This window comes from Magnusiomyces paraingens, assembly GCF_902498895.1.
Source record: "Magnusiomyces paraingens strain CBS 517.90 genome assembly, contig: contig1, whole genome shotgun sequence".
Taxonomy (NCBI): Eukaryota; Fungi; Ascomycota; class Dipodascomycetes; order Dipodascales; family Dipodascaceae; genus Magnusiomyces; species Magnusiomyces paraingens.
In genome coordinates, this window is record NW_022474067.1 from 5,044,543 (window position 1) to 5,070,146 (window position 25,604).

Here is a 25,604-nt window from a genome sequence, read left to right on the forward strand (position 1 = left end):
ATATAAAGAAAATGCCCAACAAAAAATTTAAATATTTCACAAGATAAGAATTTATCATTATTATAATAAAAAATTATTTAAAAAGAAGATCCTTATCAAACAATTTGTCTTTACATATAAAAACCCTTTTAAATTCCTCGATTATCCTTTCTAAAATTTTTTTTTTTTCTTTCTTTTTTATTTTTTTTTTTCCCAACCATCTTCAATTCAATTGAATTCAATATATTTTTATATTTATATATATTGATATCATAAAAAAATGTCTACTGAAAAGCCTTCTTCTTCTTCTTCTTCTTCAGATAAAAAAACTTGCAGTAATACAAGCATTTCTTCTCTCAATCAAAATATCTTCTCTTCTTCCTCTTCTTCTTCCTCCTCCTCTCTAACAGACACGTCTTCTTTATCTTCATCACCAAATTCAAAAATGCCATCAAACCAACAACAATCTTCAAACATTTCTCAAAAACAAACATTTCTCTCGGATCAAATCAATTCTTCTTCTTCTTCATCATCTTCTTTATCTTCCCTCTCATCAACTTCATCTACAGACTCTCCAGATCTACATGCTACAGCCCCTGGACAATCCTTATCACCAGTATTTAACAGATGGCCAGCCTCAGACACTCCAGAAGGCTCCCATGTATCGTCTCCTCGCGACTTTAGTCTCGCTGGCCAAAACTACTACTCTTTTGGAGGATCCGGGTCTGAATCCCTGAATACAACCCCTCCAGGTGGTTCTGTTACTGGAACCTCATGTCTTTCTTCAGTACCTCACCTAGCCATTGGCTCAATCTACTCACCTACTGCTGCTGCTGCTTCTTCTTCTTCATCTTCTTCATCTTCTCCCAATTCCACGCCTTCTCAAGGACCTCTGTCGTCCGATCTGCATGGCTTCCCCACTCGTTCAGCAACTAACCTTGCGTGCCCCCCGCACCACCGTAGCACCCTTGCAAGTCTTTCTCCCATGACTTCAGCGGTATCGCCTGCTGGTACTCCTGTTCTTTCCGCAGTCTCTGCAGCCCCCTCTCCTTCTACAATTCCTAGTAGTGAAACTTCTACTTCCAAAGTTCCAACCATTGAAGAAGAAGTTGCTTCTGATTTTGGTACTGTTCCAAAATCCACTACAACTACAACAACAACAACAACGAAAACAACAACTAAAGTAGCACCAGTAGTAGCAACTTCCCAACAAGCTCAAAACAATCAACAACAACAACAACAACAACAATTTCCTACTTCAACTGTCCCCCATCGTAGAGCAACAACCCTCGATGTGCCCGGTCTCACCCGCTCCCGCGTTTCCCCTAATGGCTACATTTCTCAACGCGATGTGGGATCCAAGCTTGTAATTGTAATGGTTGGTCTTCCAGCCCGTGGCAAATCCTACGTCACAAATAAGCTTTGCCGTTATCTCAATTGGCAACAACATAATACCCGCATCTTCAATGTCGGCAATACTCGCCGTAAAGCAAATAAAGCGGCAGGCCCTGCATCTGTCCCCCTCCCAGATAGTGGGCCCCATACAAAAGTCTGGTCCCAACCTCCCAGTAACCACCATTTGAGCGAAAACGAGGCCACGGCTGCAAATCTTGTGCTGCTCAGGGGCCCCGGAGGTTACAAGAATGAAGCAGCCAAACATGAATATGAACTTAAACAGGAGCTGTACAATAATGGAAATGGCAATGGCGTGGTTGAGGGAAGCACAACTATAGTTAATAGTAGTGGTGATGACGACACTATTGCTGGTGCTGCTACTACTGCTACTACTGCTACTACTACTGCTGCTGGTGCTGCTGCTGTCTCTACTGGCCCTACTGATAGTAACCATGGTAACCAACCGCCTGCTAACCCCCCCACTTCTAGCCCAGATTCTTCTTTAAAATCCGGACCTGATTCGGACACGACAAAGAAACACAATACGGAACAAACCGCAGACTTTTTTTCTGCAGATAATCCAGAATCCTTTGCGCTCCGTGAAAAATGGGCAATGGACACTCTTGACGACTTGCTGGACTATGTTGTCGAGGGCCCTGGTTCAGTGGGAATCTTGGATGCTACAAATACTACCATTGCTCGCCGTCATAAGGTCTTGAACCGCATCAAGGAGCGCTCAAATGGCCAACTAAAGGTCTTGTATCTCGAGTCAATTTGCTCCGACTACTCCATCATTGAGCGCAATATCAGACTCAAACTTTCGGGCCCTGATTATAAGGATTGCGATACTGAAGTGGCCCTCAAGGATTTTGTTGACCGTATGCGCAACTATGAAAAGGTTTACCAGCCAATCACTGAAGACGAGGACAATTCTGGTGACGACTTTCAGTACATTAAAATGATTGACGTGGGTAAAAAGGTTGTCTGCTATAACATTAAGGGCTTTTTGGCTGGCCAAGTGGTTTTCTTCCTACTCAACTTTAACCTCGCAGAGCGCCAGATTTGGATCACCCGTCACGGCGAGTCACTCGACAATGCTGCCGGCCGCATTGGTGGTGATTCGCCTCTGACGCCGCGCGGCCAAAAGTTTGCCAAGGCCCTTGCACGGTTTATGGACTATCAAAAGTCGCAATTCCGCAAAAATCAGCTCAAGCAGTTTGAAAACACGGACCACTTTTTGGAAACTACAACGCCACCTCTCCCGCGACCCAAAGTCCCGGAAGAACCAAACTTTTGTGTATGGACCTCTATGCTTAAACGCGCAATCGATACCGCAGGGTACTTTGACGAAGATGTGTATGATGTTAAGGAAATGCGCATGCTTAATGAACTCGGCGCTGGTATTTGCGACGGCATGACATACCCGGAAATTAAGCAGACTTATCCTCAGGAGTACCAGGCCCGCATGGCCAACAAGATTAGCTATAGGTACCCTGGCCCTGGTGGCGAGTCATACCTTGACGTGATTAACCGTCTACGCCCTGTCATTGTGGAGGTTGAGCGTATGACGGACAATGCGCTCATCATTGCGCATCGCGTCGTGTGCCGCATTTTGCTTGCTTACTTTATGAATCTTAGCCAGGACTCGATTGGCGACTTGGATGTGCCACTCCACACACTTTATTGTCTTGAGCCCAAACCCTATGGTGTATCATGGGAGGCTTATGAGTATGACGACAAGACGGACTGGTTTTATCGGGTACCCAAGGAAACCATGCTTGAACGGAACCGACGGCCGTCCATTGCTCCCCCCCTCTCTGGAAGATCCCGACAATACTCGGTCATGCCTACAACAACTGTCGAAGTTGTTCCGCCAGTCTATTCAGCAGCTGCAAGCCATGTCACTCCTCTTCACCACCATCACCAACACCACCAACACCAACAACACCACAACCATAACCACATTCAAAACCGCCAAATCTCAACAGCAACTACCTTTTTGGCTGGCCCGGGATCTGCCCCAGGAAGTGTCCCCATTGCTATCCCAGTCGCAGCTAATAGAGGAGGCGCTGGAAGCAATAGTAGCTCCGCTTCATCGTCTTATACTGGCCATCACAACCACTCGGCATCTTCTTCAACCTCCACCATTGCTGCTCCCGTACCCACTGCGCTTTCCTCGGCCTTACCCACTGTTAGTGAATTATCTGCTCGTCTCAATTCTCTTCGTCATTAAAAAAAAAGTTTTTTATTTTTTTAATTTTAAATATATCTTGCTTAATAGTCTTTCTTTAAATTAAATTTTTTTTTTTTTTTTTTTTTTTGCCATTTCAAGCTTCAAAAAGCTGTAAAAGCTCTCCAAGACTCAACTTATTGCCAGCCATTTGAGCTGCCGCAGCTTTACGACTGCTTCCTTCAACCACAGCATTAGCCAGCTGTCGTTTCTTTTCTTGCAGTGCCAGAATCCGGTCTTCCACGCTTTTGCCCATCACCAGCTCGTACACGTCCACATCCCGTTGCTGCCCGATCCGATGCACACGATCAATGGCCTGCTCCATAATCATTGGGTTCCACCACGGGTCCAGCAAAACCACCTGAGAAGCACACGTCAAGTTTAGCCCAACAGCTCCGGCCTTGAGCGAACATAACAATACACTCACCTCAGGCCCACCATTTTCTCCGCGCAAATCGCTCAACGCTCGCTCTCGCTCTCTCGGACTCATTGCACCGTCGTACCGTACATAGGCAATTCCGCGCCGACGAAGCGCGGGCCCAACCAAATCAAGAAACGAAGTAAACTGGCTAAACACAATTGTCTTGCGCTCTCTGTCACTCCCTAAAATCCTGAAAAGCTCAAGCATCTTGCTACTCGAATCCCCACGCAACGTCCCGCCTTTGCCTTCATCCTCTTCCTGCGTTGTCCGTGGCCGGCCCTCAAGAGTAAGCTGCTCCAGCACCCGTGATACATCATCCGAGTCATCAAAAGTCTCTTCCCCAGACATTCTGCTCAATTCTTCGTCCAAGTCTATTTCCTCCAGAGCCTTGGTGGCAAGCCATGCGTGGCAACAAATCTGTCGCAACCGTAGCAGTAATACCATTGCCCGCATGTACCCGACATTTTGTTCTTCCTCGCCCCACTGTTGCAACTTTTTCTTAGCCGACTCTTCAAATTTCCGGTATACTTTGCGCTCCTGCTCAGAAAAATCAAGCGCCACCTGGTGCACTCGTCGTGCTGGCAGCTCATCCCGTAGCCCTTCCACCAGCTCCTTTTTCCGTCGCAACATGCACCCACGCAGCACCATTTGCAGGCGCAACAGCGCTGTTTCTGGTCTTGACTTCATCACAGTTCCAATCTGCTCCCCCCACACATTGTAGTTGTCATAAGGCGGGAGATGAGCAAACGCAAGCAGCGACTGCACTTCGTCCACTCCATTTTGCAGCGGTGTCCCCGTCATGGCCCACCGTCTGGGTGCTTCCAAGGCATACGCTGCAATTGCGCTTTTCGTCCGCCGGTTCTTGATGTTGTGTGCTTCGTCAAGCACAATTCGCCAAAACCCAACTTTAAACAACGGGCCCGATCTTTGGCCGTCCGCAAACTCTGATGCAACAATGCTATAAGTCGTTACCACAATATCGTAATTCGCAAGCTCTGATGCTTTTTTTGTTCGGCCGGGTCCGTGATGGACGTAGCAAGTCAGTGAAGGTGCCTTGTCGCGCACCTCTGCCGCCCATTGTTGCAACAGTGCCAATGGAGCAACCACCAGGGTGGTTTTGATTTGTGGGAGAGAACCGTCATCTGCTGACTCCTTTGCTTTCAATTCATCATTTATTTGTCGAGTCAAAATCAACGACAGCATCTGTACTGTTTTGCCCAGACCCATATCATCGCAGAGCAATCCACCCTTGTCTTCCACATCAGGCCGTTCTCTGCGCCAAAGAAACTTGACGCCGTCAACTTGATGTGCTTTGAGCGGAACCTTAAGTCCTTCCACGTTACAATTCTTCACTGTCAGGGCAATTTCGTCTGGCTCCCCTTTGCCGTCATCTTCCACCACGTTCAGCGAATCGAATAGACTTTTTACAGATTTGGTCACGTCTGCTGATGTAGGTGCAGTTCCCAAACCATCAGATACTTGCCTAGCTTCAGCTCTAGATTCTTGTGCTAAAGCAGGATCAGTCCATGTCATGTTTTTAAATGCAGCCACATCCACGGGTCCTGCCGACTTCCAGTCCTTGGGATTTATTGCAAACATTTCAGCAGAGGTATTGTTTTCCTGCTTTAACAAGGGCTCTGCTTGTTTTACTGTTTCATTTTTAGTAACCGTGGATTTCATGCTAACGTTTTTCGATTTCAACAAGAATTTGGGCAGGCCTTTATTAGGCTGAAGCTTCTGAAACCTCTCAGGTTGATTTGCAAGGAATTTTGGTTTCAACTCAGGGTCTTCTTTCTTAAAAATAAAATCATTGGAATATTCCTCTTTCTTTTTAGCAAAAAACCCAGTAGCTTTTTCCAAAGACTCCAAAGATGATTTCTTTTTTAATGAACCATCACCATCAGTCAAATCAAATGGCGAAGACATACCAAATGATAACCGCCGGCGTGGTGTTTCTTCTTCTTCTTCCTCTTCCTCTTCCTCCTCTTCCTCTTCCTCTTCCTCTTCCTCCTCTTCTTCCTCCTCTTCTTCCTCCTCCTCTTCCTCTTCCTCATACTCATACTCTTCTTTGCCTACCTCAGTATAACTAACATCGTTTCTATCACTTTCCCCTTTAATAGATGGAGAAAAAGACTGGAAAGACAACTCTTCATTAAAAAGACCAGTTCTATAGCTTGTGCCATCACTAAATCCTTTAGGCGTACTGGAATCAGAAGATGATTTAAATAAACTATTATTAGTATTGGATTTTTCTGAATCATGAAAACCAAACACAGGCTGTGATCCTGCAAAAGAGGCTGAAGCTGATCCACCAAACAACGGCTTGTCTTTTGAAATAGGATTGAAACCATCTGAAAACTTAGCTGGGCCAAATGCAGGCTTTCTGTCTGAAAATGGGGTAGATTGATTATCTGGCTTAGATTGAGAAAATGGGGTGGAGGATGACCCAAATAAAGACTTTGGTGTCGCTTGAAAAGGATTTGTTACATCGATATTTCCAAACAATGGCTTTTTTTCTAAATTAGGATTAAAACCAACTGGGGTATCAGTGTTATCGGATGCAAATCTACTACTTGAGAACATATTCGATTGATTGGTGGTAGTAAACTGGGGCCATGATTCCTTGAAATCCTTAAAGTTTGGTTTTGATACTGGGAAAGGCGAATGTGTGTTTTGGGAATCATCTGAGAACCCAACACTGAACTTTTTCTCTGAGAAATCAGATTTAGATTCATTAGAATCCTCAGTCTTGCTAAACATAGGGTTGTTGCCAGAAAAAAGTTTGAAGGAATTGGTAGACTTTGATTGAGAAAATTGACTTGTTGAAGACTTTGATGCATCTCCAAAAGCTGTTGTTACATCAGTATTTTCAAACAATGGCTTTTTTTCTAAATTAGGATTAAAACCAACTGGGGTATCAGTGTTATCGGATGCAAATCTACTACTTGAGAACATATTCGATTGATTGGTGGTAGTAAACTGGGGCCATGATTCCTTGAAATCCTTAACGTTTGGTTTTGATACTGGGAAAGGCGAAGGTGTGTTTTGGGAATCATCTGAGAACCCAACACTGAACTTTTTCTCTGAGAAATCAGATTTAGATTCATTGGAATCCTCAGTCTTACTAAAAATAGGGGTACTTCCGGAAAAAAGGTTGGAATTGCCTTTAAACTTTGGTTGGGCGAATGAACTTGTTGAGGACCCAAACGTAGACTTTTGTTCCCCAAAAGGAGTTCGGGTAGCTTCAGTAGGAGTACCAAATAGTGACTTTTTTGAAAAATCATCAGATACGGAATCTTCAGTGTCATCATTCTTACTAAACATGGGATTTTTTCCTGAAAAAAGGTTAGCAGAATTTTGTCCAAAACCAACAAATGAAGATGAAGATGAAGCAAACTTTGGGAGATTGCTTGGTTCAGTTTTTACTTGGCCAGCAGTTTGAAAAGTAAAAGTAGGCGATGATACATTCAAAGCCTTTGACCGCATAAAAGAGTCTTCTTCAACCTTCATAAACTGACGAAGCTTGCCATTTTCTCCTTTGGCATTATCTGAAAACCCAGAAGATGAACCTTTCTGGGTCGTAAATGGGGTGCTTGCAGCTGCCGGGGTACCCAAGAAAGATTTTGAATCTTCAGAAGTAGCACGCTGGCTACCAAAAAGCGTAGATCCATTAGTGTTGTTTTGGGAAGTTGAAAAACGAGCATTAGAAGCAGGCGTAGCAAAAGTATTATTTTCAAATAATTGACCAGAACTAATCTTGGGAGGAGGACTATCCATGGTTACTGAGGGCTGAGAACCTGCGGAATCTACAGACCTTGAGCTTTGCCTGTTACGCTCAAGACGCTGAGCAAATGTCATGCTTTTTGAACCCGGTCGTGATGATCCATTGATGCTATCAATGCTCATACTATCAAAGCTTTTTTCAAGCCCATCCATATTGATGATTAATTTTTGATGTTTTTTAAGGGGGTGTTGGTTGGTTTGTTGTTGTTGTTGTTGTTGTCCCAACTTTTGAGTATAATTACCAAAAAAAAAAAATAGTGGGGGGTTGCAGTTTCTGCTTAAAAAATGTTTAAAGAAGAATTGTCACATTTTGATTGTAAGAAATGTTTTGGGCATTATATACAGAGAGAGAAATAAGAGATTGTGTGAAATCAAAGGGGAATTTTTTATACAAATAAACAAACAAAAAAAAAAAATGAAGAAAGAGGAAGAAAAAAAAAGTCGTTACAAGCCATCATCTCCACCGCCCTCCAAAGGCCTTCTATGCGAAATTGAGAATTTAGTTGGCAGGAGCAGCGGCAGTGGAAGCAGCCTCGGCAGGCTTCTCAGCACCAGTACCAGCAGCAGCCTTCTTGGCCTCGTAAGCCTCTTTCTCGGTCTGCTGGAACTCCAGGTAGTGGTCGTAGCCAAGCTGTCTGAGAGCAGAATAGCTGTCTCTGGGGTTAAATGCTGGCAGTTCTTCGTGAGTGATTGAAGTTTTCCAGAATTCGTCCTGGCCCTTTCTCCAGACACCATCCCAGAGGACCTTAGTCTCGACATCAAAGGCATTGAGAACCGAGGCCAAGTCGGCAACAGCCTCCTGAGAGTACGTGGGTCTGTACTGGCCTGAGTACCATATGTTACCATCGTCGTTACGTTTCCGCCAGCCGTTGGCCTCTTTCTTAAAGAGCTTGTCACGGTAATGCCGCAGCGTCACAAGCGACTCGTAAAGCTCGACAGCCAAGGGATAAGAGGGCAGTTGTGCCATGGCCATGGGTCGCCAGATATCGCGGCGGATGTCGGGCAGTCGGTTTTGCCAGTTGGGATTCTGGAACTGCGTCTTGATGTTGTAAGCTTGAGGGAAGGGAAGCTGAGTGTACATCACTTGGCCCGATTCAAGGTTGCGGAACAAAAACACATCGGGACCAAAGCCGTGGCGACGCAAAAACGCGGGATGGCGAAATCGACCACCAAAGTGGTTGCCAAAGATCTTGAGGGCTCTATGGTTGACGCCAGACATTTCTTAGGATTGATGATGAAGGTGGTGGTGGAGGTGTTGGGTGGTATGTGAGAAAAGGGAGAGAACCTGAAAAATTTTGTGGTGGTGAAATTTTTTTTACTACTACAAAAAAAAAAAAACCTCCTATGGCCAATCAAGTCAGGGTAAATGTCACATGACCAGGTCTTTGATATTGGCGGATCAAAAAAACCAAAAAACCAAAAAACCAAAAATCAAAAAATCAAAAAATCAAAAAATCAAAAAATTGTAAGTAAAATAATTAAGTCTTCAAACAAAATAATTTCATTTCTTTAAAAATTCATTTTATTTATCAACTTTTTTTTTATATATCTTTATATACTATATCTACAGTCTCAAATTCAGGCCTTGTGGCTTTCTGCGACGGGAAAGACCCCGGGTCGTACCCTTGGACCCATCAACGGTTGTCAGATCACGACCGAGATTGTCCAGGTCCTTGACCTTGTACAGGCGCACTAGCCAATTCTCCGAGGTGAAGACCTCTTCGAGAGTGTCAAGACGCACAGGCTCTTCAATGTTCTGTCCACGCACACGGTCGACAGTTGCGCCGTGACCCTGGATGTCGCTGAAGCGGTAGAAGGACATCTTGTACATAAGCGAGTCCTTCATGGTCTGCGTGGCTCCAGAGTCCACGCGATATTCACCCTTTGACGTGAAATAATTGCGTTCACGGATTTCCTCAGGCCAGATACCCTCGGCAATACGAATCATCCACAAGAACTTGTTGATGTCGTCACCCGAGTATCCAATGACACCGCCGAAAATAACGAGAATGTAGTCCACATCGTGTTGGCGCAGGATGGGGTATGCCTTTTCCTCTGACGATGCCATGGCGCGACCGACAGTGGCAATGTGAGTATTGTTCCACGTATTGTTATCAACAAGAGTGGTGCGGTCGGCCATGCCACCAATCTGGTAACCGTAATCCCACCACGACATGATCTTGGCGTCGTCAGCAGTGTTCATACGGAGCCAGTAGTAGGCCTCACGGAAATCGTCAATCAGGTACATGGAGCCATCAGCCTGACGCGAAGCAAGCACGACGGATGGAGAAGAGTAAGCGTTTGAGGTGACCCAAGTGCAGTGGAAAACAAACAAAACGAGGTATCCGAGGAATGAGAGAAGAACAACAGCTTTGGCAAAGAAAGGCTTAACAAGACCAAAGTGGGTGTAAATAAATGAAAAAATGGGCTCGTCAGTCAAGCCTTGTTTGGCAGTGATAGTGACATTGGCTTTCTCAGGAGCAGAAGAATTGACATCAGATTCCTCTTCACTGCTAGGATCCTGGGTCTTTGTGATTTTGACAATGTCAGTAAAGTCGCCATAAACGTCAAGGATTGTGGAAACAGCAAGGGCAGCAGAAACGCAAATAACTGGGGTGAGGGTAAGCATAAGACGGACCATGACACCAGCGAAATAGGAGCCAAGAATACCGTAAATGATGATGAAGACGTGCTCATCGCGCAGGTCCTTAATGGCAAAGTAAAGACCTGCGGGGAAAAGCCAAATCAGGAAATAAGTGTCGAAGAAAAAGGAGGGCCAAGCAGTAGGCTGGTGCTCAGAAACAGATGCAATGATGGGGATGTGGATTTTGGCATAGCCAGTATCCCAAAGAGAGTAAAAGCGACCAGTCCAAGGAGCAATGACACCGGACAAGGTCAAGCCAACCAAAACAACAAGGGCAGCAAGTACAATGACAATGGAAGAGATGATGACGAGACGCTTAAAGTGCTTGGAGGGGAGCTGGGCACGAATGTGCTCGCCAAAAGCCACGAGCTGGAGCAGACCGAAAACACCCAGGGCGGCCATGTGCTCACTGGAACGGATAGGCAAGAACCCGACAAAGGGAATCTGCATAGAGGCAAGAGTTCCGAGAGTGTACCAGGAGGAGTAAGCGACGTAAAGTCTATTAGTGTAGCGGCCCATGAGAAGAAGGACAAAAACATGGAGAGGGATGAGATTGGTGATGAAGACATAACCACCCCAAGCAGAGACCATGTAGAAGTAAAAGACGGCGGTAAGGGCACCCCAGAACATGGAGCCAAGCTTGACAGCCTTGATCCAAAGGTAGAAGGTAAACATGAGAAGGAAGATGGCGATTGCTTCGTTGTCGTACGAGCCAGCGACGGAACGAGAAATATAGCCGGGAGCAATACCCATAAACGCGGCGGCCAACAGACCTGCGGTTTCATTCTTCATTTCAGTGGTAAAAAGGTATGTGACCAAAGCGGTAAGGGCGGAAAAGGCAGGAGCGAGAAGAACGCAAATGTTGCGGATGTCGACGGGGAGGGCGAGAAGCTCAAGGATCTTATGAATGACACCGGATGTGACCATGAGGCCTGGGTAGAGGGTGCCACCTGTAACGCGGCCGAGGGGGTACCAAGTTCTGTCGTCGAACCAATTGAGGAAAGAGTAGAAGCCATGGCTGACGAGATACTTTGTAGCGCGGAAATTGAACCAAGGGTCGAACTCGTGGATGATGGACTCGAAACGGATGACGGAGAAGAGTCGCGACGAGATGGCAGCGCCAGCAATTGCAATGAAGATGACGACCTTGAGCAGCAGTCGAATGTTTTCGACAGTGCGGGAGCTCAGGTGGACTGTGTCGGCCTCAATTGGGTCTACCGGAGCAGGCTTGGTTTGTTTGCTGGAGGTTCCACTCATGATTTAAGGGGAGGAGGGGAGGAGGGGGTGGTGATGATGATGGTGGAGATGGTGGTTGTGGATGATTTTAGGATACGAATGGATGATATTTTTTTTTTATATATATAAAAGGGCTCAGGTGTAGGAGTGGATATGTGGCAAGAAAAGTTCAGGGTTAGGGTTGAAGAGAAGTTATAAAAACAGCCACTGCACAACGTAAACAGAGCATACGCAATACACAATTCAGTTTTAATCAGTCTAATCAATAATCAACAACCAAAAACCAAAAATCAAAAATCAACTATGGATTTCCTGGGACCAGATTACCTCGAGGCGCTGTCACTACTGGCAGAGTTTAAAGATGATTACCCAGGCCTCCTGAAGGAATTGAGGCTATGCGAGCCTCGGGCTGCAATTGCGCTATACCCGGAGTCTAATGGCAATAATTACATAGGAAGCAGTAACAACAGTAGAGGAAGCAGCAGCGGCAGCGGCAGCGGCAGCAGCAGCGGTAGTAGTAGTAGTAGTAGTAGCAAGGGAAAGACTATTTCTGAGACCAGCTACACAAAACGAATGGAGGATGTTGACATGGACAGCGTGCCGGACACGTTAGAGGAAGCTGATCAGAAGAATAAAAAAAAACTAGAAGAAGGCAAGGCTGCAACGTCGTCCAAATTACCAAACGGTGGTGTTTCAACTCTTGATGAGTTGCTAGCCAAGTTCCCCGCACCAGTACGGACACCACCACGCCACCCGGAGCTAGATCTTTATTTTGCACTCTACATTTGGGTGTATTTAGCCCTAGGGGAGTATCTGAATGCGGTTTCTATTGTGAAACGGTACGGGCTGGATGCGCCGCTGTTTGTGGCGTCACCGTTAGTGGTGGCCTCTGCTCGAGCAGCTCGGTTGTTTGATCCACAAACATATGCACACACTCTGGCACAGCAAAAGGAGCATCGCAATCTGGAAACAACTTTATTAGATGACAAAAAGGCGGACATAAAGGCCAAGTTTGATGAGACGAAACGTGTGGCTGCTTTATGGGATTATTCCAAGATTTATGCGCTGCGCGAGGCCTACGCTTGGGATGAAGATATCAAGGAAGATAAGACAGAGGATACTAATGCCAATGGAAATGGAGCGGTGACTGTAGGTAAGCTGGTTGATGAAGCTCTTGCCAAGTTTCGACGAACAGTTCATGGGCGAATAGTTTCAAGTTTTGGGACGATACGCCCGGCCACGGTGGTGACATATTTGGGGTTGAGAGATGTTGGTGATGAGAGTGGGGAGGCTGTACTTGCAGCTTTGAAACGAGAGCTTGGGGATGAGGCCAAGGGATGGACTATGAAGAGTACCGAGGGATCTTATGGGGTCACAGAGCTGCTGGTTCCACCGGTCCAGATTCCCAGACCACAACAAAATGCGCGTACTACAGCAGAGAAACGGGCCCAGATGCAGGAACTGATTTCAGCAGCTACACATTTGGAGCAACGGCTGGGGGTTTAAATGTAAGAAGTATATATATTTTTTCATTTAGTAATAGTATAAAAAGGTCTATGGAAGAAGAACAAGACGAAGCAAACAAAAGAAAATAACAGTTTTTTTTTTTTTTTTTTTTTTTTTTTCAATTTATACTAGAAACATTGGTTTCTGAAGAATTTAGTGTTTCCAAAAGACTTTCTTCGTCATAGGGCGAATAATCAGTGTGTGCAGTGGTTAATCCTGCTCCATAGCGTTCCAAAATGATGATACCACCAATGGTCATCAGGACAATGACGGCAAAGATGAATTCAAATAGATATTCGACAAAAATTGTATCGAGGGGAGCGCCGAGAGCTCTTGTAATGGTAGATGACAGTTCTTGAGGCAAGTTTGAGCGAAGGAGCAAGGATGAAGAGATGATGTAGACTCCTAGGACTTGAGAAATGACGAGCAAGGCGAAACTTGGGTAGTCAAAGTAAGCGGCAAGAGGTGAAGGGTTGCGAAGGGATTGGACGCGAGGGAGAGAGCGAGAAGAAGTAGCATGGGAGGCAGGAGAGGATTGTTTGGGGAAAAGGTTACTTCTATGGATAGAGTTTGATCTGTGGCGGATACCTGAGGAGACTCCAGAAACGGAGGGGGTTGGGCTTGGGTAAGTATCTTCATTTTCAGGCTCTTCATCAGTGAAAAGTAGGTGGGGCTCTAGTCTGAGTAGGGGGAAAGTGGAAGTAAGAGAATGAAATGTAGTGATTGCAGCAGAGATAGAACCTGCAAAGAGAAAGCCAGACAAAATGAAGCTGACTTGACGTGTCCAAGCGTCAGCATCTAGGGATGATTTTGGGGCTAGCCGCAGAACAATATGGGCAATTGTTGTTGCGAGGGCGTCTTGTTGGGATGCCGGGGTAGAGGGAGATCCTCCGGAGAAGTATTCCAAGAGGACGCGAGCGCGGGCAATTGGGTTTCGAAGAAAGAGGACAGAAACTAATCTGTAGACACAGTAGATGGCAAAGATATTGTAAGATCGTTTAATAACTTTGCCGAATGGTGTTTTTTCATAAACTTGTTCGGCTTGGGTTGTTGTTAGAATGCGAAGGTCGTGCCGCAGGGCTCTACGGGCACGTGAAAGAGCTTCAATTTCACGTTCCAAGGCAGATGAGGGAGAAGAAGATGCAGATGAAGATAAGTTATGGGTAGAACCTGTTGCGGCTGCACGTAAGGATTTGATGAGTTCTTTGAGACTTGCTGATGATATATTTTTAGGGAGAATGATTGAAGAGGTAGAAGATTTAGAGGCAGCGGTGTCAGCAGCATCAGCAGCGGCAGCAGCGGCAGCATGACCTTCTGGGGAAGCCTTGTAGAGGCGAGTTTTGGTAGTAAGTAGACGGGTAGTAGTTTCAAGGGAATTTTTCATTCTATTGATGTCATTATCAGTGATTTGGCGTGGGGTAGGTGCAAAGACGAGGGTGTATGGGGTAGAAACTGCAGCAAAGCCTGAGAGCATGGCCATTGCGCAGACGCCAATGATGACTATACGGGAGAGGGTTTCTTCATAGAGGGTACGGGTATTTGCAGCATAGTAGGAGTAATAGTAAGAAGCAAGGGATTGGGTAGAATCTGAGAGTGAAGGTTGTGTTTGATGTGAGACGAGGGGTATTAGGTTCCCGACAGCTTGGAAGATGAGAAGCCAGAGGATATATAGAAGGAGGGTGAGGGGGTACTTGAGACGACGAAGAATAGGGATAGGAGAGGAGTAAAGGAGAGCAAAGAGTTCGAGGAGGGGGATTGCTCCTACAAGCATTGCAATAAGAATGGTAGTTGTTAATTTCCAAACAATGACACGAGCATCTGGGGCCGGCCAGTTTATAATTTCGCATAGGACAAGTTCAGCGGTGAGGACAGCTGATGTGAGGGTAGTATAGATGGTTGCATTTAGAAGGAATTGGTAGAGTGCAAGTTTTTGGGCAAAGGAAAGTGAAGAGAAAGCAGGGAGGGATATAGAGTCGAGGAAGGCGATGATGGGGTGTTTTGCGTAGGGGTCATCTTGTGGGACAGTATGGTGTGGGGGGTCGACGAGAGTGAGGCTTTTGAAGGGTGGAAGGATACGGTGGGCTAGAGCCAGAACAACAAGGGCTGAAAGGGAAAAGGGGGCAGTATTGAGGATAAAGCTGAAGATCATGGCATTGGATGGGTGTGAAGTAGAGTGGAGTGGATATGATGATAGGTGGTGGTGGTGGTGGTTGAGTTTGGGTTTAAGTGTTTAGTTTTTTCAGTTGAGGTGGCATTTTGGGAGGGGTGGGTGGCCTTTTGGTGGGGCATCGCGATGTTAATTTTTGGAGGTTTTAATTAACAAAACAAAGTAAGTTAATGAAAAGATTGTCATGTAAAAGTCATGTGAAAGTCATGTGATATTCATGTGATTTGAAGATATTATTTTTAGTTTTATACTTTTTTTTTTTTTTTCTTTTTGGTTGTTATTATTAGGTAAAGTTATAAATAATGCTGAGTAAGGCGATATTTTTGTGATTTTATTGAAATGATTTGTATGGCAAAAGATATACACACGCCTGGCAAACAGCGGCGGTGGTAGCAGCAACAACAGTAGCAACAACAGTAGCAGCAACAGTAAAAAAAATAGCAGAAGGTACGTACCAGCATTACTACGATTTGGATAACAAACATGCAGCAGGTCTTCTTGCAGATTAAGACAAAGTTGGCAGGCAGACAAGCAGTAATTGGCCAGAGTAGGAGGATTTGACTGTCTATCTATCTCATGTTTATTTTTTATTTTTAAAATTTAAAATTTAAAATTTTAATTTTAATTTTTTTTGATATATATATATATATATATATATATATATATATATATTTCATTGAAGTGTACCAAAAACAGTAATGACAGCGGCAAAGTATCCGTTTGATTAATTGATTTATGACGGGAGACATGACAAAAAAAATAATACAAACAATGATATGAGGGAATACTTGAAATAGAAATATAAATTAGTGGGCTTATTTGAGAACTAATTATTATATACAAAAAATTAAAATATAAAAAAAAAAAAAAAAAAAAAAAGAAGAAATATTTGAAAAAAATTTTTTTTTTTTTTTTTTTAAATTAAATTATAGAAATAACGGCGGGAAGCTACCAAAAGATTTACTTTTTAAATTTTTTTTAAATTTTTTTTAAATTTTTTTTAAATTTTTTATAATAAAATATATTTTATATGAAATAAAATAAAATAAAATATAAAATAAAATAATAGATGCACATCACGTTAAAAACACGAAACCCCCGCGTGTTACGCGTCGACGTTTAATGCCAAATGCAGGGCCAAAAAAATATAAGCATATATATATAATAATAGTTTGTAAGTGTGTAATAACCATATTTTTTTTTTTTTTTTTAAATGCATATATACCAGTCTAAAATCTTTATGTACTATGAAAAAAAAAAGGAGAAAAATTGAATATTAAAAGGATGTTTTTCATTGAGTTTTTATTTTTTTTTTTTATTTAATTGAAATACAATGTTGAGATAAGACTTTCAAAATTCAATGTTTTTAAGTTACCTAGTAAGACTTGTAATTGAAAAGTTTGTTACCCCCCCCTACTACTTCAACTTCAACTACAAATTGAACTACAAATATATATATATATATACAACTATATAAGTACTAAGAGTTAATTTGAGGTTATCGCCTATTAAAGCGCGAAAAAAAAAACAAAAAAAAAATGTTTGAGCCTTTTAACGACTTTTTAAAATATCAATTTTAAAATATCAATTTTATTTATTTAATAAAAATTAATAAATATTAATAAAAATTAATAAAAATGGCATTTTTATAAATACTGGCTCACACTATTTATTATTATTAAATTATATTATTTTATAGCACTATTATTACTACTATTACTACTACTATTTTCACACCCCTCCTCCCCCCTTTTTTTAAAAAAATTATCACCACCACATATAAAAATAATAAACCCTTTTCTTTCCTTTTTTTTTTTCCTTACCAACCAACCAACCAACCAACCCCCTTTTTTTTTTTTATTTTTTTATAATTTTTTTTATAAATAAAATCCTTTTTTTTTTTTTTTCTTTCTTTTCTTTCTTCTTATATTTTTTTTTTTATTTTAGATAAATAAATTCAAATATATTGAATATTTTTTTTTTTCATATATATAAAATTAAAATAATTAAAAAATAACAATGTCCATGACGGAGCAATTCTATTCGGCTCCACAAACTGCCACCACTCCAGGCTCACAAGCCTTTTCTTCAAATAACCCATTCCGCCGTGGCTCTTCACCTCTAGCAGGTCAATCATCTTCTAATCCTACAAATCCTGGAAACTTTCAAGGAAATATCGCAAACTATTCTTCTGGTATTTCATCATCATCAAATCGTCATAGCCCACCAATTGAAGGCCCTATCCCTGCTACCCATTACGCTAGAATTCCCTCAGGCACAACTTCAACTTCTGCTATTCCTCCAGCAGTTACCCCAAGAAGACCCTCATACCCTAAAACTCTCCCTATAACTGCTCCTCAAAGACCAGCTTCTACATCAGGAATTAACGACTCTTTTGATTTTGAAGATAACGTTCCACGCCAAAGCCCACCAAATTATTCCCAACGTCAAGCTTCTTCAAGCTCATCAAAATCTTTCCCCACTTCTCGCAAGGGTAGTGTCAGTAGCAACCCAGACGGTCTTGTACCTTTGTCTTCCATCCCCCCTCATAATAATAATAACAATTTCACTGGAAGACGCCCGGTTTCTTCTGTTTACGGCAACCCCCGTTTTTCAACCTCAGACCAATCTCTTTTCCGCTCTCATTATGATGGCCCAGAATTATTGACTGGACCTCTTGGAATTCATCCTGCAATTCATGGAGGTGCTTACCGAGACTCTGGTTATGATCTTGTGGACCCAAAATCTCCTTCTGACCCATCAATTAATGGTGGTGGTTCGTCATCATCAGCTGCTGCTGCTGCTGCTGCTGCTGCTACTTCCAATGGGAGTGGCTCTTACGATGATTATTACCATGGCCCAAGATACCACCAATATGATCCACGGTACGACCCACGGTACGATTCTCGGTACGACCCAAGATATGACCCTCGTTATGATACACGTTATAATCCTCGCTACGATCCTCGCTATGATCCAAGATACGACCCACGATATGACCCAAGATATGAGCATCGTTATGACCAGCGTTATGATCCACGTTATGATCCAAGATATGATCCACGTTATGATTCTGGTCCTCATCATCACCCTAGTGCTGCATTTCCTGGACATCCTCCTCCAAGATACGACTCACGTTTGGAGCTTCCTACTAAATACCCTCTTCGTCGCACCAGTGAATCAAGCAATAATCAATCTCGTTCGCGTACCCCTTCCGATGCTGCAACAGTTATTCCAAAGTATGTTTATTTTTTATTTATTTTTTTTCATTTTTTTTATTTTTTTTTTTAAAAAACAGGTTCAAAACTTTAACTTTCCGGGAAAAGAAAGTTTTGCACTGTTTGGAAAATCAAAAAAAAAAAAAAAAAAACTTTAAAAACTTTAAAAAAATTTAATACTAACTAATGAACCCTTAGACGTCAAGTAACAAATCCCTTTTTGGATTCTGAAGATAATGAAGAACCTTCAAAGCCTTCATCTTCATCTTCATCTTCATCTTCATCTTCTAAACCTTCTGGAGTACCTTCTGTTACACCGCGTGCAGCTGCTTCTTCTGCAAGTCCCTCAAATGGAATCCCCCCAGCTTTTACTCGTAAGCATGGACCACCGGCATTTGCAAGACCAAATAGTACATCTTCTTCAGTTCCCCCTCGTTCCCGTAGCCGTCCTGTGACTATGTTTTTTGAGAGTGATTATGATGATTATGATAGTATTATTGGTGGATATGAAGATGATTCTGGGTCTAATCATAGTGGCCATGACAGAAACAGTGGTTATGGAGGAGGTGGTGGCCCTGGTGGTCATTATCCTCATAACCCTCGTCGGTCTAATTTTTATGGTACAGCAGCAAACTTATCTCCAATGGGACCTCCAAATTCTTCTTCTTCTTCTTCTAAATTCGGAGGAGGCAATAGAAATCCTCCTCCTTATATCCCGTTTGATGGTCCAAGTCATGGATCTCCAGGACCTGGTTCAAGGGTGCTGCGCAGAACAAACTCTAACGACTCCATTTTTGCCTCCTTCCACCCACCACTACCACCTTCTACCCTAAATAAGCAACAACAACACCCAAAACAGCAGCCACCTACAATGAAGCGCCCTTTACCTGCCCCTGTCTCTGCTATTACTACTACTACTACTACTACTACTACAAATAACACAACTACTAACACTAACACTAACACTAACAAAATCACCCCCTCTGTTGTTGTTGTTGCTGCTGCCCCTACCACCACCACCACCACCACTACAAATCCATCCACAACCACCACAAAAACTTCTTCTTCTTCTTCCCAACCACCTGTTCCTTCCTCTTCTAATATTAATACTACTACTACTACCAACAACAACAACAACAGCAACAACAATACATCTACAACAACAAATCAATCATCATCATCCTTTTCTTCTTCTACTTCTTCTACACTTCCACCTCTTAAAAAACAACCTCCTCCTCTTCCTCCACCATTGGCTTATCAAGAAAACGCTCGTAAATCTCTTCTTCTTGACTTTGGACAACCAAAACCAGCCTTTAGTCGCCCTCGCCACCTTCGCTCAAACTCAGACTCTTCTTTAATGGAACCTGCTCAATTTCGTCAACAACCCCCTCACTCTGGGTCTTCTTCACGCTCGTCTAGACCCCACGAGTACTCATCGACCTCTTCATCTTCTCGTCGTCGTGAAAGTGATGACTACAAGCCATCCGAAGAAGGACGTTCATCTCGTGATCGTGAACATCGTTCCAAGTATAAGGAATCCTCTTCTTCTTCTTCCTCTAAAAACCCCAAGAGTAAAGAATCTTCATCTTCTCGCCACCGTTCATCAAAGGATAAAAAACCTTCTCGCAAGGGCCCTCCCTTGGATACTATTGACCGTATGGATGTGACTGGCTTTTTCGGACCCGGATCGTTTCATCACGATGGACCCTTTGATGCTTGCACTCCTCACCGCAATAAAAATAACAAGAAGGCTCCAGTTGCTGCTTTCCCTATTAATGGCGCAAACAACTCTCTTGCTCTTGATCCCAACCGTGATCGCTTTTCTACAGAAAATAATATTTTGATGCAAGGTGACAATCCCGCATATCAGGATTATAGTAGCGCTGGCACTTCAAACATTCCACTCTTACGTCCTGGTGCTAATAAGAGCGAAACCTCTGTTACTTTTGACCCAACCCTTAAGGCTTCACAAGTCCATGGCAATACCACCATGGGTCTTGGGTCTTCTACTTTTTTGGAGGGTGCTCCTGCTCCCCGAGCTGCTGTGGATTCTGCAGCAGCAGCAGCTTCTTCTTCTTCTGGTCTTTCTCGCAAAAAGTCTCTTGTTCAAAAGATTCGAGGCACAGCATCTAGTAGCCCTGCCCCTCCTAGACCTCCTCGTGCTAGCTTTGATTCTTCAGGGCACCACCACACGTCATCAGAGTCAGGCATTGTTACGTATACCTCTGGCAATGGCAACACTTTTGTGTCCAGTGGTAATAATGGTCATGCAGGGGTTGATGGAGATGACGGTCCTACTCAAGATATTGAAAAGGGTATGGCAAGCATCAAGGTGTCATCACCCGACGTGGTGAGCTGGGATCACCACCACCACCATACACGTACTAATAGTAATGGAGGCAGTCCATCTCCTGCTGGACCTTCTTCTTCTACATCTCCTCCTCACCAAACTGGAACTAGTGATGCTCATAAGGGTAATGGTTTACTTCGCAGAGTTCGCAGTTTGAAGACTCCTGGTCGCCGTTCCGGTTAAAGATTGAAAAGAGGGGGTTCTTTCTTTCTTTTTTTTTTTTTTTTAAAAAAACAAAAAAGTGGAGAGATTTGAGATTTTGAGTAAGTTTAGTAGTTGGAGTAGGAGTCTCCAACGAACTTATAAAACCCACCATACAAGAACAAACAAACAAACAAACAAAAAAAAAAATAAAGAACAAGGAATTTTAAGGAATTTGAAGAATATTGGAATGAGAGAAAGATTTTTAGGGATTTTATTTTTTTTTTATGATTTATTTTTAATATATTTAGACTGGACTTTTAATTTTTTTTTTTTTTTTTTGAGAATTGATATAAAGAAAAAAAAACAATACCCATTGATCATCATCATCATCATTATGAATGAAGAAGAAGAATAATAATATGATGATGATTATTGCATGGAATTTTTTTTATTTATTTATTTTAATGATTTTATATTTTTATTTAATAATAACACTGGTACATGATCAATCATTTATGTCTGAGTCTTTTTATATTATTTATTTTATTTTATTTTATTTTATATGATTTTATTATTATTATTATCATTCAATTTTACAATTATTTATAATAAAAGTCTTACTACAAGTCTTATACAATGTTACTTGAAATCGCCGATCTTTAACAAGATGGAAATAAAAAAAGTAAAGTAAAGTAAAGCGTAATTGCGGGGTTTTCAACACAAACAAACAAACAAACCAACAAAACAGACAAAAGAAAGAAATAAAGAAATAAAGAAATAAAGATTGAAGTCCAAAGGAAATACCAAATACAATAATATCAATTACAACAATAACAAGGGGCGTGCGGGCTTTTATAATTTATTTTAAACTTCATTTTAGAACCGTCCTTTTATTTATTTATTTATTTATTTATTTATTTTTTTTTTTTTGTATTTCCGGCATGAGCGTATTTGCTGAGGTATGAAAGGAGGCATTTAGTAACAAGGGGTTATTGTTGTTGTTGTTGCCTGCTAACTAAAAAAAAAAAAGTGCAGTAACAACAATAATAACAGCAGCCTTCAAGGAGCAACAAAAAATAAAATAAAAATGAAAAAAAATGTTGTAACATAATAAGTAACAAATATATCACATGATTAATAAAATCACATGATATACACATGACTAAAGGGCAAAGGGTTTTATTTCTATCACACAGCTTTGCCCATCCGCCAACCACCCACTGCCCTGAAAAATTTTTCGCACTATCAACCATCTGAAAAAAATCAAAAAAACATCAAAAAAAAAAAAAAAACATCACCACCACCACCACCTATTCTAACCTACCAACCAACCAATCAATCAACCAACCAAATTGGTCTTTACCATCATCACCAATGATTCGTACACACTCGGTTCTGCGGACAACTTCGGCCGCTGCTTCCAGACTCCAAGCTGCATCATCTGCCCGACGCACATACTACGCGGTTCCTACTCTTTCAAACATTGACATCTCGCATGGAATCCCCGGACTCTACAGTGCAGAGCAGCTTGACGTGGCATGGACACAAACCCAAAAACATGCTGCAGATCAACTCAAGACCCGACTTGCTGGTGTGGTAGACCGCAGTTCTGGGAATCCAGAACTTCAACAACAGGCTGAAATTCTTGCCGAACAATCTTTGGATGATTTGGTGACACTTTCTAAAAACACACCCGATATGGATAAGGCTGTATCATACTATGCTGGACTCATATACAATAATGAGTTTTTTTTCCGTAGTTTACGCTCTCAATCTGTAGTTGCTACTACTGAAAGTGATGCTACTACTGCTGCTGATACCTCCATTGTTCGTGCTAAACGGTCCGATCTTTACAACCACATTGATATCTCGTCTTCAGTTGAAACAAACCCTATCCCATTGTTTGAAGAAGACTCTAAAAAAACTGCACCTGATGGTTCCTTAATCACTTCCTCCTATGCCAATCTTTACGGAACCGCAAACTCTATGAATAACCTCCAGCGTGTCGTCATCCATTCGTTTGGTTCAGTTCTCGCATTTAAGGAAAACTTTCTGGCGCATGCTGAAGCCATGTTTGGCGACGGTTACACATGGCTTGTTCGATCACCTTCTCGCAATACTCTTAACATTCTTAACACATATGGTGCCGGCACCCCTCACATTGCCTCTTTCTCTTCTCCTCCTCCTCCTCCTTCTTCTTCTTCTCTGTCTTCTCCATCTTCTCCATCTTCTCCCTATGGTGGTACAAAGCTTCCAGGTAATGTCGTCACCCAGGTTGTCCCCCTGCTTTGCATTAATAGCTCCCAACGAGCTTACCTCCACGACTATGGTGTCTTTGGTAAGCGTACTTATCTTGAAAATCTTTGGAATACAATTGACTGGCAAATTGTCAATGCTCGTTTTAAGGAGTCCATGACTTCTTACAAGTCTAATATGTCGCACAAGAATGGAAAAGTTTTATTTGAATATTAAAATTAAAAACAAGAAAAAAAAATATTGTACAAACCCAATCTCTTTGTAAATAATGTATAAAAAACAAAACAACCAAAAAAAAAAAAAAAAAAAAAAAAAACTATATCTACTATTCTTTTAAACATTTAATTTTTAATTTTTAATTTGCTTTTGTTGAAGCTCGTAGTATGCGGCCGCAATGGCTGCAGCTCCTTGGGGATCGACCCCAGATGCAGATGATCTTCTTCCTCGTCTCGAGTCCCGCTCGTAAAACGTTACTGCACGTAGGTATCCGAACCCAAAGTTAATTACATACACCGTTGCTATCACCATCAGAATAATTGCAGCCAGACTTTTCAGTGTCACAGGTTCGAAAAACGCGTTTGCAATATCTGCCAGGGTTTCTGCCAGCGCAGGGAAGTAAGCCATATCACCTGCATTTTCTTCTTCTATCATCATTAACTTCCCATTGTTCAAAAGTATCCCAGAAACCTCAGAAGGTGTCTCCTGAGAAGTACCCAAAAATGGTAGTGCTTGATCCATACAATGCTCCCAAGCTCTGCACGCGTCGTCAAGCGCAGGCACACGGACATCTGGGCGACATTCGTTGCGCACATACTCGACAGCACAGCGTTGGGCAGCCGACAACAGTGCAGCTCGTTTGGAAGCCATTTTGGATAGCACGTCACGACGCAAAGCACGACCGGCACCAGCTAATGCAATACCTGCAAACACAACAATGGCGGCGTTGGCAAAGAGTTGTAAATACGACGAAACCACATACGGAGTTAGAGCTGCCCGTTGTAATGCGTGATGACGGTCCAAGTGCGCAGCCATTGCTGCGATCCATGCGGGTGTTGGGGTAGGCAAAGCAGGTGACTGGTCTTGTGGGGGGTAAGCAACGGCGTGTTGATGTTGATTTTGTTGATTTTGTTGTGGTTGTTGTTGATGATGTTTTTGATCAAATGTACTTGTACTTGTAAATGTCTCATTAATGCTAAGATTGTCAAGGGCTGGTGATAAACTTGGTTCTGGAGGATGTTGGTAAAGTGCCAGATGAGCCCCGGCAAGGGTTGGTGAAAATAGTAAAGAGGCCGTGCTTTGTGCGGTACTCGAATGATCCGGGACCTGAGTTTCTTGGTTTTGTTCCCGCGCCACCATTACAGGTTGTTTAGACCTTCGTAACTGGTACTCTTCTACCAATGGTTCTTCTTGTGTTTGGGCCCGGTTCCGAAGACCTGTTAATGATGGCGGAGGCGCGTCCTCCATATCAATTTCAGGGACACCTGGATCTGCCATCATCATGGGCATTACCTCCATATCCACGTCAGTATCTGAGTTTGGTATTATTTCATGTAGTGTATCGAGTGAATGCCGGATGCTGGCTAGTGATAGTGGGGCCGAAGAATGATTTTCATTGTTGCTATCATTTTCAGTTGTTGTTGCTGTTGCTGTTGCAGCAAGTGAATCTGGTAATGAGAACCCTAATGTTGATAAAGATTCGAGGCTTGAGCTTGAATGGTAGGCTGAATGTCTATTGTAAGGTATGGACATTTTGTGATAATAGTTTTATTTTTTTTTATTTATTAATTGTTTATTTATATAATTATTGTAAGATAAGATAATGTTGAAACTTTTTTTTTTTTTTTGGGGGGGGGGTGATGGTTGGTTGGGTTAATGTTGTTGATATTGGAAATCAATGGTAAAAAAAAAAAACAGGCGGCTTTGGAAGTTAAAGTTAATTTCCTATTTGGGTAAAATTTGGGTGAATTTTTTTAATAAAATTTCTAACTAATTAATTAATGAATTAATTAATTTTTTTTTTTTTGACGTTTCTTCACAAAAACAAAATATTAGCTGACTCAGCACACGTGACCTTAACAATCACAACATAAACAAACGTTGGTGCGGCGAATTTTTTTTTTTCTTGGTGGCAGCAGATCCCACGTGTTACAATATTTGTTACAATCTGGCCAACAACAGGTACCTTTAAAGGGTGTTTATTTATTTACAGTACAAAAAAAAAATAAAAAATTCTTTTTTTTTTTTTTTGTATACAAAAACAAAACCTTTTACATTC

The 25,604-nt window shown here is 42.3% G+C and overlaps 9 protein-coding genes across 9 annotated transcripts; 4 read left to right on the forward strand and 5 right to left on the reverse strand.

Annotated features, from left to right (window-relative positions):
* Positions 1–424: 424 nt before the first annotated feature.
* SAPINGB_P001534 (uncharacterized protein) lies at positions 425–3,607 on the forward strand (the record flags this gene model as incomplete). The annotated part of the gene is made up of 1 exon (XM_031996255.1): positions 425–3,607. The coding sequence occupies one exon, from the start codon at positions 425–427 to the stop codon at positions 3,605–3,607; it is 3,183 nt and encodes a 1,060-aa protein (XP_031852146.1).
* Positions 3,608–3,701: 94 nt separating this feature from the next.
* On the reverse strand, positions 3,702–7,961 carry SAPINGB_P001535 (uncharacterized protein; the record flags this gene model as incomplete). Its single annotated transcript, XM_031996256.1, has 1 exon — positions 3,702–7,961. One exon carries the CDS (start codon positions 7,959–7,961, stop codon positions 3,702–3,704), a length of 4,260 nt encoding a protein of 1,419 aa, XP_031852147.1.
* Positions 7,962–8,307: 346 nt separating this feature from the next.
* SAPINGB_P001536 (mitochondrial 54S ribosomal protein mL67) lies at positions 8,308–9,027 on the reverse strand (the record flags this gene model as incomplete). The annotated part of the gene is made up of 1 exon (XM_031996257.1): positions 8,308–9,027. One exon carries the CDS (start codon positions 9,025–9,027, stop codon positions 8,308–8,310), a length of 720 nt encoding a protein of 239 aa, XP_031852148.1.
* A 345-nt stretch (positions 9,028–9,372) lies between these two features.
* Positions 9,373–11,709, reverse strand: SAPINGB_P001537 (uncharacterized protein; the record flags this gene model as incomplete). The annotated part of the gene is made up of 1 exon (XM_031996258.1): positions 9,373–11,709. One exon carries the CDS (start codon positions 11,707–11,709, stop codon positions 9,373–9,375), a length of 2,337 nt encoding a protein of 778 aa, XP_031852149.1.
* Positions 11,710–11,991: 282 nt separating this feature from the next.
* On the forward strand, positions 11,992–13,194 carry SAPINGB_P001538 (uncharacterized protein; the record flags this gene model as incomplete). The annotated part of the gene is made up of 1 exon (XM_031996259.1): positions 11,992–13,194. The coding sequence occupies one exon, from the start codon at positions 11,992–11,994 to the stop codon at positions 13,192–13,194; it is 1,203 nt and encodes a 400-aa protein (XP_031852150.1).
* Positions 13,195–13,312: 118 nt separating this feature from the next.
* On the reverse strand, positions 13,313–15,343 carry SAPINGB_P001539 (uncharacterized protein; the record flags this gene model as incomplete). Its single annotated transcript, XM_031996260.1, has 1 exon — positions 13,313–15,343. One exon carries the CDS (start codon positions 15,341–15,343, stop codon positions 13,313–13,315), a length of 2,031 nt encoding a protein of 676 aa, XP_031852151.1.
* Positions 15,344–17,380: 2,037 nt separating this feature from the next.
* On the forward strand, positions 17,381–21,112 carry SAPINGB_P001540 (uncharacterized protein; the record flags this gene model as incomplete). Its single annotated transcript, XM_031996261.1, has 2 exons — positions 17,381–18,600; positions 18,778–21,112. 2 exons carry the CDS (start codon positions 17,381–17,383, stop codon positions 21,110–21,112), a joined length of 3,555 nt encoding a protein of 1,184 aa, XP_031852152.1.
* Positions 21,113–22,447: 1,335 nt separating this feature from the next.
* SAPINGB_P001541 (mitochondrial 37S ribosomal protein mS42) lies at positions 22,448–23,545 on the forward strand (the record flags this gene model as incomplete). The annotated part of the gene is made up of 1 exon (XM_031996262.1): positions 22,448–23,545. The coding sequence occupies one exon, from the start codon at positions 22,448–22,450 to the stop codon at positions 23,543–23,545; it is 1,098 nt and encodes a 365-aa protein (XP_031852153.1).
* Positions 23,546–23,677: 132 nt separating this feature from the next.
* SAPINGB_P001542 (uncharacterized protein) lies at positions 23,678–25,078 on the reverse strand (the record flags this gene model as incomplete). Its single annotated transcript, XM_031996263.1, has 1 exon — positions 23,678–25,078. One exon carries the CDS (start codon positions 25,076–25,078, stop codon positions 23,678–23,680), a length of 1,401 nt encoding a protein of 466 aa, XP_031852154.1.
* Between the last annotated feature and the right edge of the window lie 526 nt (positions 25,079–25,604).